This window comes from Centruroides sculpturatus, unplaced genomic scaffold (assembly GCF_000671375.1).
Source record: "Centruroides sculpturatus isolate CEXI.00-Female unplaced genomic scaffold, Cexi_2.0 scaffold585, whole genome shotgun sequence".
Taxonomy (NCBI): domain Eukaryota; kingdom Metazoa; phylum Arthropoda; class Arachnida; order Scorpiones; family Buthidae; genus Centruroides; species Centruroides sculpturatus.
Genome location: NW_019384762.1, coordinates 261389 through 279822, shown reverse-complemented (window position 1 = coordinate 279822; position 18434 = coordinate 261389). Strand labels below are relative to the sequence as shown.

The following is an 18434-nucleotide window of genomic DNA, read 5'->3' as shown; positions in this document are numbered from 1 at the left end:
TGCAAGCAAGAATAAGATTGAATTGATAGCAATCATATGGGCGATTTGCCAACGGGGAATCCCTTCTATGGGAAATTTTTCCCTACTTAAGTGTTATAAACCTGATGAAAACTTGGAAACTTCACGTAGCCAGCCCGAATTAGCGCCCAACTGTCAATGTTCTGTGGTTTTATTCACTTGGCCAATGGCCCTATGCAAGCAAAAAAGTATAAAATAAATTGCTAATAGTGATAAACTATCAATTAATTTATTATGTTATACTTACATACATTTATTTATTTAAATATTTTAAAGAAGAAATGAAGAACTATACCCTAAACCTATTCACGTTCTATAATAAAACATTATGGTCTAAGAGAGGAATCATATTCCATAAAAGTTACGAATTTATAAATATGTCTGAATTACGTTGTATTTTTATAATACTATTAAAGTTAAACTGTATTTTTAAATATTTTTATGTAGTTTTCTATTGCAACTATGCAACTTTTATGTATTAATTCTATTGCATCTATGGGTAACAGATAAATGCATCTGTTACTATGAAAGTTGTATGATATAGCTGTTATTATAAAGGCTGTAGAACTATCAGCCCTCACAACAGTAATAATATAAATTTATTTGCTTTTCAGATATCTATAATGAATTTTAAATAAAAAATCTATTATATTTATTTATTTATCTATTCTTAACTATTAAGAAATTTTATTTTTATAGCTTGTTTTCAATTGTAACAAAAAAGTTTAAGTTATAGAAACAATCCCATAATTTAATCTTGGTTAAATTCTGGCATAACTTTTGTAGACCCCTTTAAAAAATGTTAGTATCGAACAATTCAACTTTTATAATAAATACAGTAATATGAAAAATTATTTAAATATTATTTCATTTGAAAATTTAATTAACAGAAATTAAAATTAATAAACTTTCGAAATTATATTTAAAGGTTTTTTTTAATGACCTTGATGATATCTATGTCTATTTTTTGTTTATGTGTTAAATAGATAATATTGATAATTATTAATTTAAATTATTAATATCGAAATTTATTTGCAATAAAATTAATTATAGCGTTTATGACAAGAATATATATGATAAAAATACAATTTATTTAAAATTTATCAAACTATATTTATTACTATAACTATATATTTATAAATTATATTTATTAATATTTTAAATTCGTTTCTTAGTATTAATATTCGTTTAAATTATATAAAACTATATTAAAGTTTTGTATTGTATATTTTTCCAATAAGATACGAAACTATCGCTAAAATTTCGCAAAACTTTAAATTTTTCTTTTTTTTTTACATTTGTTCATAATATATAAAATTTATTATCATTGAAAATTGTGTATTATCATTCATTATAAAATTTTAACGATTAATATTAGATTTAAATCATATTCAATACATTTCATGCGTAATCATTTAACAATTTTACAGAACATGATTGGCCGAACGAGTTACTAACGTAAAAATTCAAAAGTGCAAGATATAAATTTATTTAATTTTAAAAAATATTTAAAATTTTAATTATATTAATAATTAATATTCTATTTTTAACATATGTATATAGAAACGTTTAAAAAAATAAATTATTTTCGTTAATAATAATAACACAAAGAAAGTTTATTGTAATACGAATGAGTAAATCGCTTGACGAAATCCGATTGGTCGATTAGCTGATGCGTTTCGAGTGACGTGAGGTGGCGTGATTATCGTCTGCTTAACGTCTGATGTGCAGAGTAGATTCAGACTCCTCATCGTTGACATCAGGTGAGTTTGTTATGAGAAAATCTACTTTAAATTTATATAAATATTGGTTTAAATTGATAAAATTACTCGTTCTATGTTAGTATTTAACGAATGGGAGCTATTAAACGACTATAAATCGCTGTTATTTAACAATTTTAGCAATCAGATCTGCTTCATGTAACTGTTTTAATCAATATTCAAGTATTGCTCTGATGAAGGTAAATATCACAATTCTCTTCTACATTTTAATTATTTTACACAATAATTAAGCGAAACACACACAAAATTCAATTAAATTCACTTAAATATGTGTGTTATACATCAATATACACAAATCCTTTCTGTTTAAAGGGTAAAATTGAATGAATTTCATCCTTTAAATGGGTGTGATCATACAGGAATTCAGTACTATTCTTCTAATGCCTACCCTTTTTTTATCTTCTGTAGGCATTAATGCATTATTAGCATGTGGCATTTGTTCCTGTTATTAAATTGGCAATTTTCCATTCTTCTAAGGAAATGTGTCAAGTAAATGGAATCCTGAATTGATCAAGGATAGAATTATTAACTTTGTATATTTTAAAATACAAGAGGAACCTTTCTGACATACAATTCTGGAGATAAGCTTAAGGATCAGTTAAGCTTATTCTATATTTAAAATACTTCAAACTTATCCAGCTTATCTTTATGTATGGATCTAATCATTGTCCTATTTAGTTTACTATGATCCGTATATGAAGATGAAATGGTATGTATATGTGAAGATATATAGATTTTAATGTATTAAAATCTAAATTTCTTCATTTTGTGTTTACATAATCACAAACTAAAGTATTGCCACACTTTTCCTTCTGTAAATGTAAAAAATACTGATAAACAATAACAAATTCTATCGACGATGTTACCTGCTAAGCTATCGTCTTATCTTAAGATAACTCGACCCGTTCGGCGGTGTGGCATAAAGAATAAGGATTATTTTTACACCGCCGGGATGACTGCCACGCAATACAGAATTTATATTCCATATATTGCGTGGCAATCATCTAAAATTATAAACCAGATCGACTGGCTGTCCACAAACATAAAAAATAACTCGATCACCCGTTCCAGTTTCGCTTGGATGATGAAAATTCCTTCAAATTATTCAATATTAAAATAAGTTCTTTCTGAAGGGAAAGGTGACCCTTTTCTTGGTGAATTTATAGAGAATAATTCATGATTTTTCTCACTGATCATTTATCTTTTTTTTTCAGTTTATATATATATATATAAGCATAATTGAGGAAATAATGCTCATCCTTCATGGACAGGCATAAAACCTGTTCGATCGCCGATAATTTATACACGTTCTTCCTCATCAATTTAACCATTTAAAGCTAGCAAAATGAGGTTTTTAAGAGGGGACGGTTCAAGTTTTTAAAGTCATATTCTCCAGCACTCGTGTCACATAACTCTAAAACTGGGTTACTTGCCTGAGGCTGCTAGAAGGTCACGTTCATGGTTTCGTGCACTTCCGTCTCGTATCCTGACGTATGACGTTCGTATGCTTACGTTAGAATACGAAAATGGCCTCCCTACAAGAGAATTTAACGGGTTTTTCGTGTCACACGGATTATGTAGTGCGTCCACGTGTTGTGGATGATTGCCAAGTTCCGTTCCTGACGTCAGGTGTTGCGATGACGTAACGATTGCGTAACCTACTTCAAAAATTCAGTGTGATCGGTGAAGATTTTTCAATGACTTCTTTTTTCCCGTCGTGTTTCCTCCTCGTTTCTACGATTTAAAATAGATTTCGTGGGGAATTTTTTAATGCAATTATTCGGAACGGTCGTTAACTCTTACCATTTCCATCGAGTACTTGTGGAAAGGTTGGGAGATTGGCGGTTTTTCGCCGAAGTTTGCCGTATTTAAAGAGGTTAAATGGTTTCCAAACATGTTCTAGACACTCCAGCGACGGTTTCTTGTGTAAATTTACGAAAAAATCGCCAATTTTTTTTTTCGCAGAGTTTCGACACAGTTTTATCAAGAAAATTGCATAATAAACGAGTTTTAATTAAAAATACGAATTACTTCAATAAGATTTCATAAAAGTTCCGATAAAGTTTTGTCAAAATAGTGTTAAAATTCTCAGTAATTAGGTTAAAATTAGCCGATTTGATAACTTTCTGCACGTATTTTTAGCATAATTTACTTAAAGATAATTAAAAACATCCTTTTCAACCGAAAATATCTTCATTTACCCCGTGATTTTCCTAACCTACATTCAGTTATTCTGCACTAAATGTGACCTTGCAGAAAGGTTATAGCCCTCTCTCAGCCTTGTCAAGTAAACCTGACATTTCTTTCCAAATATCTTAAGTATAATTAACATAAAAATTTAATTAAATTCTATAAAATCGAGGAATGACATAATTTCTTTCACAATAAATTATTAGTCCATTCTTGTTATTGAACGTCGGGCCACGGACAATAGAGAACTTTTGTCCAATGTCGCAATGTGATCTCTTAAATTTGGGTTAAACCTACAAATAAACTTAAATTATTCCATACGAATGACCCATTAACATAATTTTTAATGTAAAAGGTGGATTTTTAAGGTCTGTATTTCGTGCACTTCTATTATAAATCTCGGAAATCTGTGCCTCCGTCTATAAATTTTGCTTCTTTTTGTAATTGTCTGTGGATTTTGCAATTGGTAAGTTAAGGTTTGAATCTTAACTACAAATACTTTGATAATTAACTTATACAATAGACGACATGCTTTTGTTTTTAATTATACGATACAAGTAACTAAAAGATGATTCACCGGAATCTAGATATAAATTCTACTTTTAAGCAAAAGAACTGGACAATGAGCCTCAAATATTAATTAAATAACTGTCTTGGTAGCTTCTTGCATACTAGTAAGCTGTAATTTTTTAAGAATTTCTAAGAAGTTGACATTCTATATAAAAATACTGCTTTATTGGAGTCTAAATGGTTAAACTGTAAGTACTAGAGAGGTTGTTTGTCTTAGATATGTCTTTAGGAAGATACGGACAAATGGAGCTATAGGAAATAGATTTTATCTGCTTTAAGTGTTCCATAATCTCAATTGAACATGTTTTACATCTTAAATTTTACTTAAATTTTTAAAGTCAGACTGTAGAAACATGAAAGTTAAAGATTTGCTTAAAATTTTTGAGCAGTAACAAGTATTTTGTAATAATGTTACTGTTTTCTAGTTTAAATGCTAGGAGAAATTAGTATTTAACTTTCACTAAGATTACTTTGTCTTATTTCTTCACTCCTATCCTATTGTATCTATTTAATAAATGAACTCTGTAGTGAGACTATATTATAGAATTAACATAAAAATATATTTAAAAATTAGTTTCTGAATTTTGAAATGTTTTTCTTTCTCCCGAATTAAAGTAATTATAATATAGAAAACTTATATATTTAATGATCTGTTAGTTATGTAACATTTATGTCGTTATTTAATGTATGAATAATGAATAATTTCCCTGTTTGAATAGGAACTTGTTAAATTTGTTTTCTATTTTCCTTTTTAAAATTTAAGTATGCACATTTACATACACGTATTTTACGTCGTCATATATATGTAATCGAGTCAACCGAAATATACAGTAATTGGAAATTTGTAGCAATATGTTACAATATTTAAATTGTTTATTGGAATGAAACATCTCATTCAGAACAGTTTATAAATTAGTTAGTAGCAACTACAGTAAAATTCTCTTTAAAATGGTTAACTGACTTTTGGACTATATTACATGTGTAATATTTTAAAAATTTGCAATGTAATTTTGCAATTAACGGCATGTTTTTGGATCGAGTCAAGTCTATTTTTAAATACTGCAGTTCTTTAAAAAAGGCAAAGGAAATGCGCACCTGTCGTCTATATGTGGTATTGATTTTTTTTTCCCAGAACAAGAGAAAATACTGAATTAATTCTATCTCTTGCAGATAAATTCCATCTGGTAAATAATGTCTGCAAAAGCTATCAGAGAAGCCACCGGTAAAGGATTACTTAATAAATTTTTAAATACCGGAATAGCGGTAAAGAGTCAGTTTGCTACCGTTACTGAAGATACTCAATGGAATGATTTAGTAGCGAGTAACCCTTGGCTAGAATCAGAGGTTAGTATTTTATTAATTATATTACTGTTTCTGACACTGCAGAATGCCACACACTACTAACAATAAGTCTAATTTTAAAGACTTAAAAGTAAATCTATAGAAGATTGATGAATTTTCTCTGTTGGTTTGGAAGATGAAATTTGGTCACATTCTTATTTATTCAAACTTTAAAATGTTTACTTTAGCGACTGGTGGTGAAACCGGATCAGCTTATCAAAAGGAGAGGAAAATTAGGCCTGATACGTGTTAATGCAAACATCAATGAAGTAAAATCATGGGCTAATGAAAGACTTGGAAAAGATATTCAGGTAATTTGTGTATTGAAATCCTTTACTTTAGAAGAAAACTTTCTGATGTATTCTAACATAAGGGAAGCACATTAAATGATCACAAAATTCAAATATAAGATTACACCTTTAATATCCAGAGAAGGATTTATAGAAAAAACATACATCAGGTTACATATTTAATTCTGTATGGACAGGATTTGAATGTGTAATCTTGATTGATTATTTTCTTTTTCTAATGATTCTTTTCTGGATGTTGTAAGTTTGATCTTATATTTTCATAATGTTAGCATATTAAATCTTAAACTGTAACTGATCCTAAAAATATATTATTTTTCATTTTGGCTATATTTCGTGACAATAGCAAAGGACACGCGTTAATTCATTTTTATCGAGTATCGAATCATTTCCTTGTTTTGGTAGAATGTAAAATTGATCTATTATTTCACTATGAGAAATAATCAAGCATAAGAGATCAATAAGCATGAAGTATAAGGATAAAATGTTGCTTTTTAATTAACATAGTGAAATTTTGTAAGGTTATCCATTGCTACAGAACAAGGCTCATAACATGAATTTATTTATATACAGGTCGGACGAGCAACCGGTAAAATTCGCAATCTCATAATAGAGCCATTTGTCCCGCATTCTGAGGTATGAAAGCATTTGATATAGTATTTTCTAAACATTAATGCTTAGTTTTTGACTAAACCATATTTTTATTAAAATTTAGGAAGAGGAATCATATATATGTATTTATTCACATAGATTTGGTGATACAATATTGTTTCATCACAGAGGGGGTGTCGATATTGGTGATGTTGATTCAAAGGTATTTCTCTCTTAAATTGCAGGTATTTTAAAAAATTTTTTTGTTGCTAAAAGAATAAAAAATTTCTAGGCACTTCGCCTTGACGTTCCAATTGATATTAAACCAACCATAGAAGAAATCAGAGGAAAACTTCTGAAAAATTTATCTGCTGACAAGCAAAAGTAATTATTTGAAATTTAGTATAAAATTTCCTTTCTTGAAAAACTTATTTATAGATTCTATAATCTGGAAAAAAGATAATTTATAATGCATTTCATTAATTATGAACGACAGATGAAAAAAGTTATTGTATTATTATTACAGGGAAGCTTTGATAAAATCATTTTACAGTCTTTATTTTTAACCTTCAATAATAATTTTTTTTTTTTTCAGTTTCTATTGTAAATTTAAATATAATCATTCTTTTCATAATTTTATAGTTTTGTTTCCTGCAACAAATTAAACATTTTTTTTGAAACAAACTAATCAAATAAATCAATAAAAAAAATTATAACTATATTTGATGGCATATAAGATGCAAATTTTGTTTAAAAAACATTCAGAAAATTCCCCAAATAGCCTTCAGTATGCTGTGGATAACCTCTACCCAACCCAACTCTTGAATAACAATGTTTAATTAAATATTATAATATTTTTTTGTTAGAGCTAAGCTACTTTTGCATGTATTCATGTAGAATATTTTAGTTCAAAAAGTCATTGGGCTGCAATGTGAAAAAATTGTAGACCCATAAATTCCCACTGTCGTCTGTTCGTTTTCCTTAATCTTGAGAATGGAGTGAGTTAGATGAAAAACGAGACCAGATTTGGAAACTTGTGGCAGGAGGCCCAGATTAACTATATAAGAACAGGAAGTCATGTTATTTTAATTCAAAAATTTTTCACCAAAAGGTGTTACACAGATGACCAGCACAACTCTATTGTTAAAGGAAAGGTACAATTTACAGGCCACTACTAATTTGAGGTGGAGAGCATGTTAGAAGCATACATTTTAAATTAAAAATTGCAGCCTAGCATTGTGACAATGTCACAATAAATAATTGCTCATTTACCATTGTTTTGCCCCCCAATAAATAGAGTGTATTTTAATTTTACTTTTTATGTTAACTGTATTCCGGTCAAGTGCCAAAGATTAAAAAATAGCTTAAAAATACTAAATGCTTTGCTAAATATTGTGTTTGAGTAGAGATGCATCTTATATGGTGTAAAATATGGCATTTTACTAGAATATTAAGTAATTTTATGTGAATAATTAAATTTAATAACTTCCCACACATCTTATCAAAACATTTTTCCTTCTAGTTATGTTGCACAGTTTATTGTTGCATTATATGAAGTATATGTTGATTTATATTTCACTTACTTAGAAATTAATCCATTAGGTGAGTTGTACTTCATTAAATTTATTTTAATCTTTACAATGGCTGTGTATTTTTTATAATGAAATGTTAAATTGTTTTTCAGTAATAAGCAATGGAAAAATTTACATATTGGACTTGGCAGCTAAGTTGGATGCTACTGCAGAATTTGTTTGCAAACAAAAATGGGGAGAGATTGAATTTCCTCCTCCGTTTGGTCGTGATGCTTTTCCTGAGGCAAGAATGTTCCTTTTTTACTCTTATACCACACTAATGACTTTAGATTACTTCTTAAACACTATTTTTTTTTATTCAAATCTAACAATTAGTTATCTATATTTAAGCAGAATTTGAATCTGCAATGTAGAAGTGTTTGTATACCCATACAATGAATTAGCTGATGGAATTAAGTCATATCTAATTAATTACATCATTTTTAAGCTATAATAAGAATATTTAAAGTAAGTAACATGGTCTAAAGGTAGCGGTTTAGGTCATTATGTTGTACAGTGTTACTTCGGTATTTGAACACATATTCAGGGAAAAATCACTTGGTACTTAACCTAACAAACAAAATTTGCTAGAACAAACTTTCAATCAATAACAAATAATTTTATTATAACTTTAATTTTGTCATTCATAAAAAAATTTTCTACCATAAAAATGAGTAGTTAAAAATGTGTTAGTTCACAAGTGTTACAATTAAATCACACATCTGTGTTAAGTACTGACAGCTGTTAAAAATTCACAAAAATTTCAGTTCAACCCAACAAAATATAAATTGTCTCATTTCCATGCATTATTTTGGATTTTTTTTTTAATGCATGCTAAGCTTATAAACTTGTTAAATTCTAGTTAAAATCTTTTTATTAGTGTATATTTGAAGGTCTGGAATGAATTAACCTCGAATACCAAAGTACCGTGTATTTAATTATTAAAATTTTATTTTCTAAATTAATTAAGAATCAGAATTAAGAAATTAATGGATAACATAATCATTGTGTATTATCTTTTAAACCATATTTGTTAGTTTAATTAATTTTTTATTACAGCTTGAAAATTGTCCTACAAACCACCTTTGCATTCCAAAATTGTAGTTTAAGCAAACATTTTTGGCTTCTATCAGGGTCCACTTCAGGCTTGCATCCGCAGGAAAAAGGAATGGATGTAAGCCTGAAGCAGGCCTTGAATGAAGCCAAAAACATTTGCTTAGACTAGAATTTTAGAGTGCAAGAAACTTTTTACAGCTGGAAAATTAACATGCCTTTTGTATGTTAATTTTCCAGTTTATCTTTGTATATAAAAGACAGTGAAGTGGGAAGGTTAGAATCGATTTAAAGCAAAGCATCAAATTTACATATAAATTTTATTATATATCGGGAGGCCAAAATTGATTACCTACATATGCATTAATTTTTATACAAGGTGACTCAAATTTTTGTTAACTGAGATATATTTGAAGATTATTTTAATGGTTAACTAATTAGGAACAATTCAATCAAATCATTGGAATTAACTGAATGTTGTATGAGTATCTTGGTTAATGTATTTCCTCCGGCTACCATATATACTGTGTATAAAATTCCTAAATCTCTCAACAGTTTCTTAAAATAAAAGGTGTTTTATATGCTTGAAAGCTATTAAACTGAAATTTTTATTAACTCTTCTAAATTTTCTCTATTGAAATGGATTGGAGAATTATTAAATTTAAAATAATGTGATTAACACAACTAGAACATCATGTAACTTTGTTGTATCGCAATAGAATTGAAGTAGAGTTGGAAAGAAGTGATCCTTGCACTTGTTAGGCACAGAAGAGACAATCCTTGTACCTAACAAACACAGACAGGTGAACTTTGCACTTTCCAGGTAAGGGGAGGCAATCCAAGAACAAAGCAATTGATGACATATGCTTTGTTTGTTTTTTACACTATTTTCCATTAAGTGCATGTAATGCCAATTTTTTATTTTTAACCCTTAGGCCTAAATTCTGTTAGGTGCGCTCAATCACGTCAGAGAACACGGACATTGTCATTTTAATACCTTTTATATATTGAAAATAAAGTCATGGACTCCTAATTTTACTTTCCCAGCCCTGTTATATATAACAAGAGGGAAAGTATGGCAATTGATCAAAAAAATTATCCCCGAAGATTTTCTACATTTTTGGACTCTGGATCTTGAAATGTGAAGAAATGCAAAAACATTTGGAATGTTTTTTTCTCCTGTATGTATGAATGTTAGTATGTATATGGGGGCCACGATTTTGTTGACCCTGTTTGAAACTTAATAACTCCTGTGTTTTTTTATTGGAAATTTCTGAAATTTTGCAAGGAGGTTTGTATATTATTAGGATTGATGATATTAAATTTTGGTTGTTAAAGGTCAACAGCAGGGTGGGGTGATTGTGTGTCATATCTCAAGTAGGATTGGACTTAGTAACAATGTTACTTGTTATTAGTATTTACAATTTTTTATAAAATCTGTCCCTATTTTCAAAATCAAGCTCTCTGCAATTTTATAATAGTTAACAATATAAAAAGTTTTTGTAATAAAATGTCATAACAGATGGCACCACCAAAATTTAAAATGTAGCTAGGAAAGTTCAGCAATTCATTGCTGCAGGTTTTACATTTCAATTAACCCATATTATATTTCTAGATTCCTCATCTCAATTAATGGAAATGAGCAAAGTTTTATCAAAATCAGCTCATTAAATTTTGAGAACAAACTCGATTCCATAAGCCCATAGAAGACATGCTAGCAACTGTAAAACATAGCACAGCAAGGTTGCACAATTTGTGCAATATCACTTTGTCACCCACACTTGTGAAACGGCCTTATATCTGGAAAACAAAGTCATGTACTCACACTTTTTTATTACATTTTGAATTCCTCATCTCAATTAATGGAAAATGGTAAAGTTCAATCAAAATCGATAAAACAGCTTTTGAGAATAAACACAATTCTGTAAGTTTCATAGAAGAGGCTTCACTAATGTTCCACCTCAATAAAACTGCATACAAGCTCTGAATATTAATTCATATGCCTCTGTTCTTTTTTACAATTTGTTAAATGTTTAAAAGTGTATAGGACCAAGCCTATTAATAGGATGTATTGCACTGGTGTTTTGGTTGTTGCAAACCAAGTAAAAAACTTATTCAAAAAAACAATCTTTATTTTCACCTTGTATTATGCCTGTATTAATTGTATTCATTAAAAAAAACATATTGAGAGCTTTATTTTATGTTCTAATAGGAGGCATACATAGCTGACTTGGATGCAAAAAGTGGTGCTTCTCTAAAATTGACTATTCTCAATAAACATGGACGAATTTGGACCATGGTTGCCGGAGGTGGTGCTTCTGTTATATACAGGTATAAAAAATATAGGACAAATTTTCTAATTTACGAATTGAGATTATAAATTTACATTTATTTTCAGCGATACAATTTGTGAATTGGGGGGTGCTTCAGAACTTGCAAATTACGGAGAATATTCTGGTGCTCCAACTGAACAGCAAACTTACGAATATGCCAAAACTATTCTTAGTTTAATGACTAATGAGAAGCATCCTGAAGGTAAATAGATACTTGAAGTGATAGATTAAATTTTCCATTGTACTATAAGATTCAATTTATTTATAACTTAAATTTTTTCAGGGAAAATACTTCTGATAGGAGGTGGAATAGCAAACTTTACAAATGTTGCAGCTACATTTAAAGTTAGTATTATTTATGTTATGTTAGTTTGTTTGAAAAATAAGGTAACAAGACATAACACTAAAATATTTGGAGTGTACAGTGTGACCAATCCAGGAAAGCAGTTTCTTTAGGCAATGGGACTAGTTTACTGATTATTGGCAGGGATAAATGAGTATCGTGTGACTGGTCAACATAGTTTATTTATCACATGACTTATTTCCTTGCCATCTCACTGGGACTGATGCATAAATGATAGTAGTGACTTTGAGACGTATGGTAACACACAGCAAGGAAAGTTACTTATGTCAATTTGGAAGTAAAACTCTCTTCCATAAACAATAACTTGTTACTCTATTTTCTCAAATAAACCAAATTGTTAATCTTATCTCAAAACTTATTGTCTAAAATGTTGAGATTTTTTTTATAGGGAATAGTTAAAGCACTACAGGAATTTCAAAGCAAACTAGTAGAACATAATGTTTCCATATTTGTAAGAAGGGCAGGTCCTAATTATCAAGAAGGATTACGCGTTATGCGAGAAGTGGGTAAGCAATATTTTAAAACTTCTAATCTAGATAAATTGCTTAGCTACAAATTTGGTTTTAAAAAATTTCCAAATATTTTAGGAAGCACATTAGGTGTTCCCATTCATGTATTTGGACCCGAAACTCACATGACTGCTATAGTTGCTATGGCAATGGGTAAACGAGCTGTACCCGAAATGCCCCAGCCAAATCTTACAACAGCTAATTTCTTACTTCCCGGAGGAATGCAAGTAAGTATGAGTCATAAAGTTAATCCAGTTCAAATTTACTAATATTTGTAACAAAGAATTTTCAGTCATCAGCACCTCCAAACAAAATGGCTCGAACAGACAGTTTGAATGGCCCCAATTCTGTTTCCGTTAATGATGTAGATCATAAACCATTATATAAATCTGTAAGTTTATGTTTGAATTTTGTGAGTAAGGTTTTCTAATAGCTTTATAGCTAATGATTTATAATTTCTAAAAGAAAACTAAAGCTATAGTGTGGGGAATGCAAGTTAGAGCAGTCCAGAGTATGTTAGACTTCGATTTTGTTTGTTCACGAAAAGAAGGCTCCGTCATTGCAATTGTTTATCCTTTTACTGGAGATCACAAACAAAAATTTTATTGGGGACATAAAGAAATACTTATTCCAGGTAATTTTTAATTACAAATAATTATATTTGCAATAAATACTTTACTTTCATTAATAATTTGTTCTTTTTAGTGTATAAAAACATGGCAGATGCCATGAAAAAGCATCCCGAAGCAGATGTCATGATAAATTTTGCATCCTTACGTTCGGCATACGAAAGCACGTTAGATACTCTTAAATATCCTCAGGTAATCATATTAATTTCATAATTATGGTGTATAAAGTATTAAATTTTTGTGTATTGAAAATTTTGGTATTTTTAGATTCGATCGATTGCCATTATTGCTGAGGGAATCCCAGAGAACATGACTAGAAAAATGATTAAAGAAGCCAACCAGAAGGGAGTCACCATTATTGGTCCAGCTACGGTAAATTTTTAAAATTTATTAAATGTTTGTGCGTTTAACAAAATTCTAAATTGACAAAAACTTAATTAATAGGTGGGAGGTATTAAACCCGGCTGTTTCAAAATAGGAAATACAGGCGGAATGATGGATAATATATTAGCATCAAAATTATATAGGCCAGGCAGGTGAGTAAAATACTAGAACAAAATTTATTTCTCTGTTAAAAATTTATTAGTTAATATTATGAATGTTTTGTAATTCCATCATTTAAAAATCAATAACCAATTTTTACAATTGCTCATACAGAAGTACTAAAATTAGAATTTTTAATAATAATCCTTTTGTTTTTATCTATAAATAATTAAGTTACATATAATATAAAAAATTTTATTTAAAAATAAAAAAATTATTAGATTTAATCATGTGTAGAATTATTGATTGATTAAATGTTCATTTTGAAACATGAACAATTTGTAATAATTTGAAAGAATGTTAAATGTATATATATCTAATTTAAAAATGTTAAAATAAAATAAATCTAGTTAAAAGTAATTTTATTTATTTATTTTTTTTTGCTGTATTTATTCAGTTATTTTATAAATTGCCAAACAATCAGGCTAGTAATTAAATTTATTTACTAGTTTTAAAATAGTCTGATGGATAATCTTGCAGCAGATCATTTGGCAATACAAATAAATCACGTTGTTACTTGTGTGGGTACATGGTGTAACAGGAAAGATGGTCACAACTTTAAGGGGTGATAGAACATGGCAAGTAACAATTGTCATAATACAATGCATGGTCAGAAGTCGAGTGGTTTTCTGCAAGAGGGGCCTTCTGGTGAGAAGGACGTTTCATACACACTGTCATTCGGATGTTGTACAGCCTGAGAGGTGCAACATTATTCAAATGCTGAGAAGGCAGATATGCTTTTTGAGATGCCAATTGACTTTCCTGAAGTCCTTGTTGCCAGAATTAGTGCTCCTTCTGCAGAAGTATGTGACACATTATGTATCTTTCAAAGTGTATGCTAATCACTCCATCACTGTTCTGATGCATGTATTGCAGTTGGTGGTCATTCATTTGAACAATTCTTGTAAATAGGAAACATTATTTCTTGTAAGATATTTACAAAAAATGATGTTTTGTGATTAAAATGGCTTTTTGTTTTCCATGTTCTTCGTACTTTGCGTTTCTATGTTCACAGTTTACTTCCGACTACGCATTGCATTACAATTGTTACTTTTGCCATGTTCTAATACCCCTTAAAATTGTGACCATCTTTCCTGATACACCATGTATGTATATAAAATTTCATATCTTAAGAGAGTTTTAAGACAGTAATTTTCAATAACTTGATGTTGAACAAAGGAAGAATTTTTGAGTTAATGAAATTTAAGTTATAAAAATGGCTACCATCATTTTAATCAGATCATAAATATATAAAATGTTTTATTTATAATTTTAGTGTTGCGTATGTATCACGATCTGGTGGGATGTCTAATGAACTTAACAATATCATTTCTCGTGCAACGAACGGAGTCTATGAAGGAGTGGCTATTGGTGGTGATAGGTATATTATTAAAATTGATTTTGATTGATCATTTATGAATATTTGTCAATAAATAGTTTTTTTTGTAAACAAGATACCCTGGAACAACATTTATGGATCATCTTTTGAGGTATGAAAAGGAACCTGATGTGAAAATGTTGGTGCTCTTAGGAGAGGTAACTCATAAAAACAACAATTTTATTAACACTAACAGTTTCTAAATATTTAATTATTTTGAATCTATTTAGGTCGGAGGAATCGAAGAATATGAAGTTTGTGATGCCATAAAAGATGGCAGACTATCAAAACCTTTAGTCTCCTGGTGTATTGGTACTTGCGCGGGAATGTTTTCATCCGAAGTACAGTTTGGCCATGCTGGAGCCTGTGCCAACAGTGATAGGGAAACTGCAGTAGCAAAGAACAAGGCATTAGCAGAAGTGGGTGCTTTTGTCCCAGCAACATTCGACGCTCTAGGTGAAACAATAAAGTAAGTACAATTACTAAACCATTAAAACAAATTTAATTAAGTATTATTAATAAGTTTTCATCTAACTTTAGGAAAGTTTATGATGATTTAGTAACCAAAGAAGTTATTATTCCTCAACCAGAAGTACCCCCTCCAACAGTCCCAATGGATTACAGTTGGGCTAGAGTAAGAACAAATACTTAATTTTTATAAATTTAGGTGAAAAGTAAATAACTAATAAAACAATTTCCAAATGTTAATTACAAGCATCATTCATTATGAATTAACTGCGTATAGTTACTAATGAACTGTGCTTAAAAACACTTTTTTTTTACATAGTACAGTAGAGCATTGTTTATCTGAAAGAATTCCAGTCGGCAAATTTAAATTTTCNAAACTCCTGTTTTGCCGTAGACACTACTACATCGGCACTTGCTAAGACGCGAAGATATTCTTCTCTCGTCTCCCGGTAACCCCAATTATCAATATTTTCCTTTAACGCCACTTTTGCTTTACTAAAAATATCTATTCAAAATCAGAAATTTTGTCATCGATAGATAGCATTTCTTTCCTGAATACAACAAATTACCTGGAATTTCTGAATAAGATTCCCCAATTACTGATAATCTGAAGGAATGTTGTTCTTTTAAGCAGTATAGTACTTCAAAAAACTCTTCTGGATTCTTGTCATGCTCCCTGAAAATATTTAATATGCATTACACAAATATATATTAACCATTTGAATCAAGCCAGTGTATACTTACCATCTATGAGGCCAAACAATATGCAATGGTGTCAAATCATCCAAGACATCAGAAGAATCTTTGTTCTTGCTCAGAGATGTACATTGGCTCTCGGACAAATTGTTCCATTCATCTCCTTCGAGTAAACCATTCAATCTTTCATTTAGAGCCATACTAGTTAACGGATAATACAAAACTCTGCACTTGGGACGGATTTTCGATTCCAGATCTTTTGGTCTGGGCTTCGGCATTATAGTGAAATAGGTCGATAGGGCGTGCAGGAAAGATTCTTGATTGAAGCGAGAGTTAAAAACTATCTCGTCTGCAACTAAACTAAAAAAGAAAGTAGTAATTTTTCAAATTATAAAACTGGTGATCGAATTTTCATTAATATTTATAATCAAATTTTCATAATAATTATATTCAATCATGTTACTCCAGGGCAGGACAAAAAATATTAAACTTTAGAAGAAATACTCAAGTGTCTTCGTATCTCTTCCTCCCATACTTTTCGGAAACACATTTCCTGTGGCAGAATTGACTCTTGCACATTGAGGCACTCCTCTGCTTCAGTGTGCAAGGGAACAAGATATGAAGAGACTTAAAAATAAAATAGTTTAAAAATTCACAAAATTTAGAAGATACTGAAACATGTTAATTGTAGCAATTAAAAATATTTACTTTAAATTTTTTGACATTGTTTGTTTTTTTTTAAATTTATAAAAATTTCTTTATTAAAGGAACTGGGATTAATCAGAAAACCTGCCTCATTTATGTCAACTATCAGTGATGACAGAGGTCAAGAATTATTGTATGCTGGTATACCAATTACACAAGTAATTAAAGAAGAATTGGGAATTGGTGGCGTTCTTAGTCTTTTATGGTGCCAAAGACGTCTGCCGGCTTATGCTTGTAAATTTCTGGAGATGATACTTATGGTAACTGCTGATCACGGACCAGCAGTCTCCGGGGCTCACAACACAATAGTATGTGCAAGAGCCGGAAAAGATCTCGTTTCGTCCCTAGTGTCTGGTCTCCTTACAATTGTAAGTGATTTTCTTTTTAATCTCTCTCTCAGCAGGATAATTTAGTAGTGACTTTTAATGCTTAATTCTATAGGGAGATCGTTTTGGTGGTGCACTCGATGCTGCTGCCAAACAGTTTAGCGAAGCATATGATAATGGAATGATTCCTATGGAGTTTGTAAACACAACAAGAAAGAAGGGACAACTAATCATGGGAATAGGACACAGAGTGAAATCTGTAAGTAAAGATTTTATCCTTTCAATCTTGGGGAGTGTAAAAATAGAATTAATCAAAATTGATTACAGATAAATAATCCCGACATGAGGGTCCAAATATTAAAGGACTATGTTAAAAGGCACTTTCCTGCAACTCCCGTTTTAGATTATGCACTGCAAGTTGAAAAAATCACAACATCAAAGGTAATTATTACTTTCACGTATTTTTTATTACATGGATTAGAAGTAAACTCCTTTAACTCTCTTTTTATAGAAACCAAATTTGATTCTCAATGTAGACGGGTTTATAGGAACATCAATTGTCGATCTTCTCCGTTACAGTGGGTGCTTCACGCAGGAAGAAGCTCAAGAATACATTGACATAGGAGCACTGAATGGTTTATTTGTATTAGGCCGCACAATTGGATTCATTGGTGAGATCATTTGAGTTTCAATTTATTAATAAGATTTTATTATTAATTTGAATTNTGCAGGAACTAGCTACCGAAGTCAATAATGCTCCGAACTATGATAGATTTAAAAATTTAATATTCATTTTGCAGGATTCATTCAGTGCTAGGTTTGATTTTCAAGATAATAAAAAAATGCTGATCTTTTCACAAATCCTTTTTCAATTTCTCTGCAAGATAATTGTTACTCACCTGAAATCCAAATCGAAATTATTGACCTACGGCACCATACTACACTGAAAAGCAAATATGTACCAGTCGACCCCCCTATAACACTGTTGATTATTCTGTTTTATATGAATTCCAAGTTGTATGAGTCACTTAGATTTTACAAATACGTGAGCCATTCACAG

At 30.0% G+C, this 18434-nt stretch overlaps 1 protein-coding gene across 2 annotated transcripts; it reads left to right on the top strand.

Annotated features, from left to right (window-relative positions):
- The first annotated feature begins 1665 nt into the window (after positions 1–1665).
- LOC111628825 (ATP-citrate synthase-like) lies at positions 1666–18093 on the top strand. Of its 2 annotated transcripts, none has more exons than XM_023372667.1 (26): positions 1666–1781; positions 5730–5903; positions 6089–6211; positions 6782–6844; positions 6924–7022; positions 7092–7183; positions 8322–8401; positions 8484–8614; positions 11636–11754; positions 11822–11958; positions 12040–12101; positions 12509–12626; positions 12708–12856; positions 12922–13020; positions 13095–13263; positions 13335–13450; positions 13526–13630; positions 13703–13794; positions 15078–15182; positions 15256–15337; positions 15410–15648; positions 15720–15813; positions 17111–17416; positions 17490–17633; positions 17702–17815; positions 17886–18093. In XM_023372667.1, exons 2-26 carry the CDS (start codon positions 5751–5753, stop codon positions 18057–18059), a joined length of 3165 nt encoding a protein of 1054 aa, XP_023228435.1. In that variant the 5' UTR covers positions 1666–1781; positions 5730–5750; the 3' UTR covers positions 18060–18093. The 2 variants fall into 2 exon arrangements, with proteins under 2 accessions (XP_023228435.1, XP_023228436.1); XM_023372668.1 differs by lacking the exon at positions 1666–1781 and adding an exon at positions 1874–1978.
- Positions 18094–18434: the final 341 nt, after the last annotated feature.

Excerpts from the sequence above, each read along its gene's own strand:
- LOC111628825 (XM_023372667.1), top strand. The coding sequence starts at position 5,751 with ATGTCTGCAAAAGCTATCAGAGAAGCCACCGGTAAAGGATTACTTAAT. Across the intron at positions 8,402-8,483 it reads CTTAGAAATTAATCCATTAG|TAATAAGCAATGGAAAAATT; the intron begins GTGAGTTGTACT and ends ATTGTTTTTCAG. Across the intron at positions 12,102-12,508 it reads ATGTTGCAGCTACATTTAAA|GGAATAGTTAAAGCACTACA; the intron begins GTTAGTATTATT and ends TTTTTTTTATAG.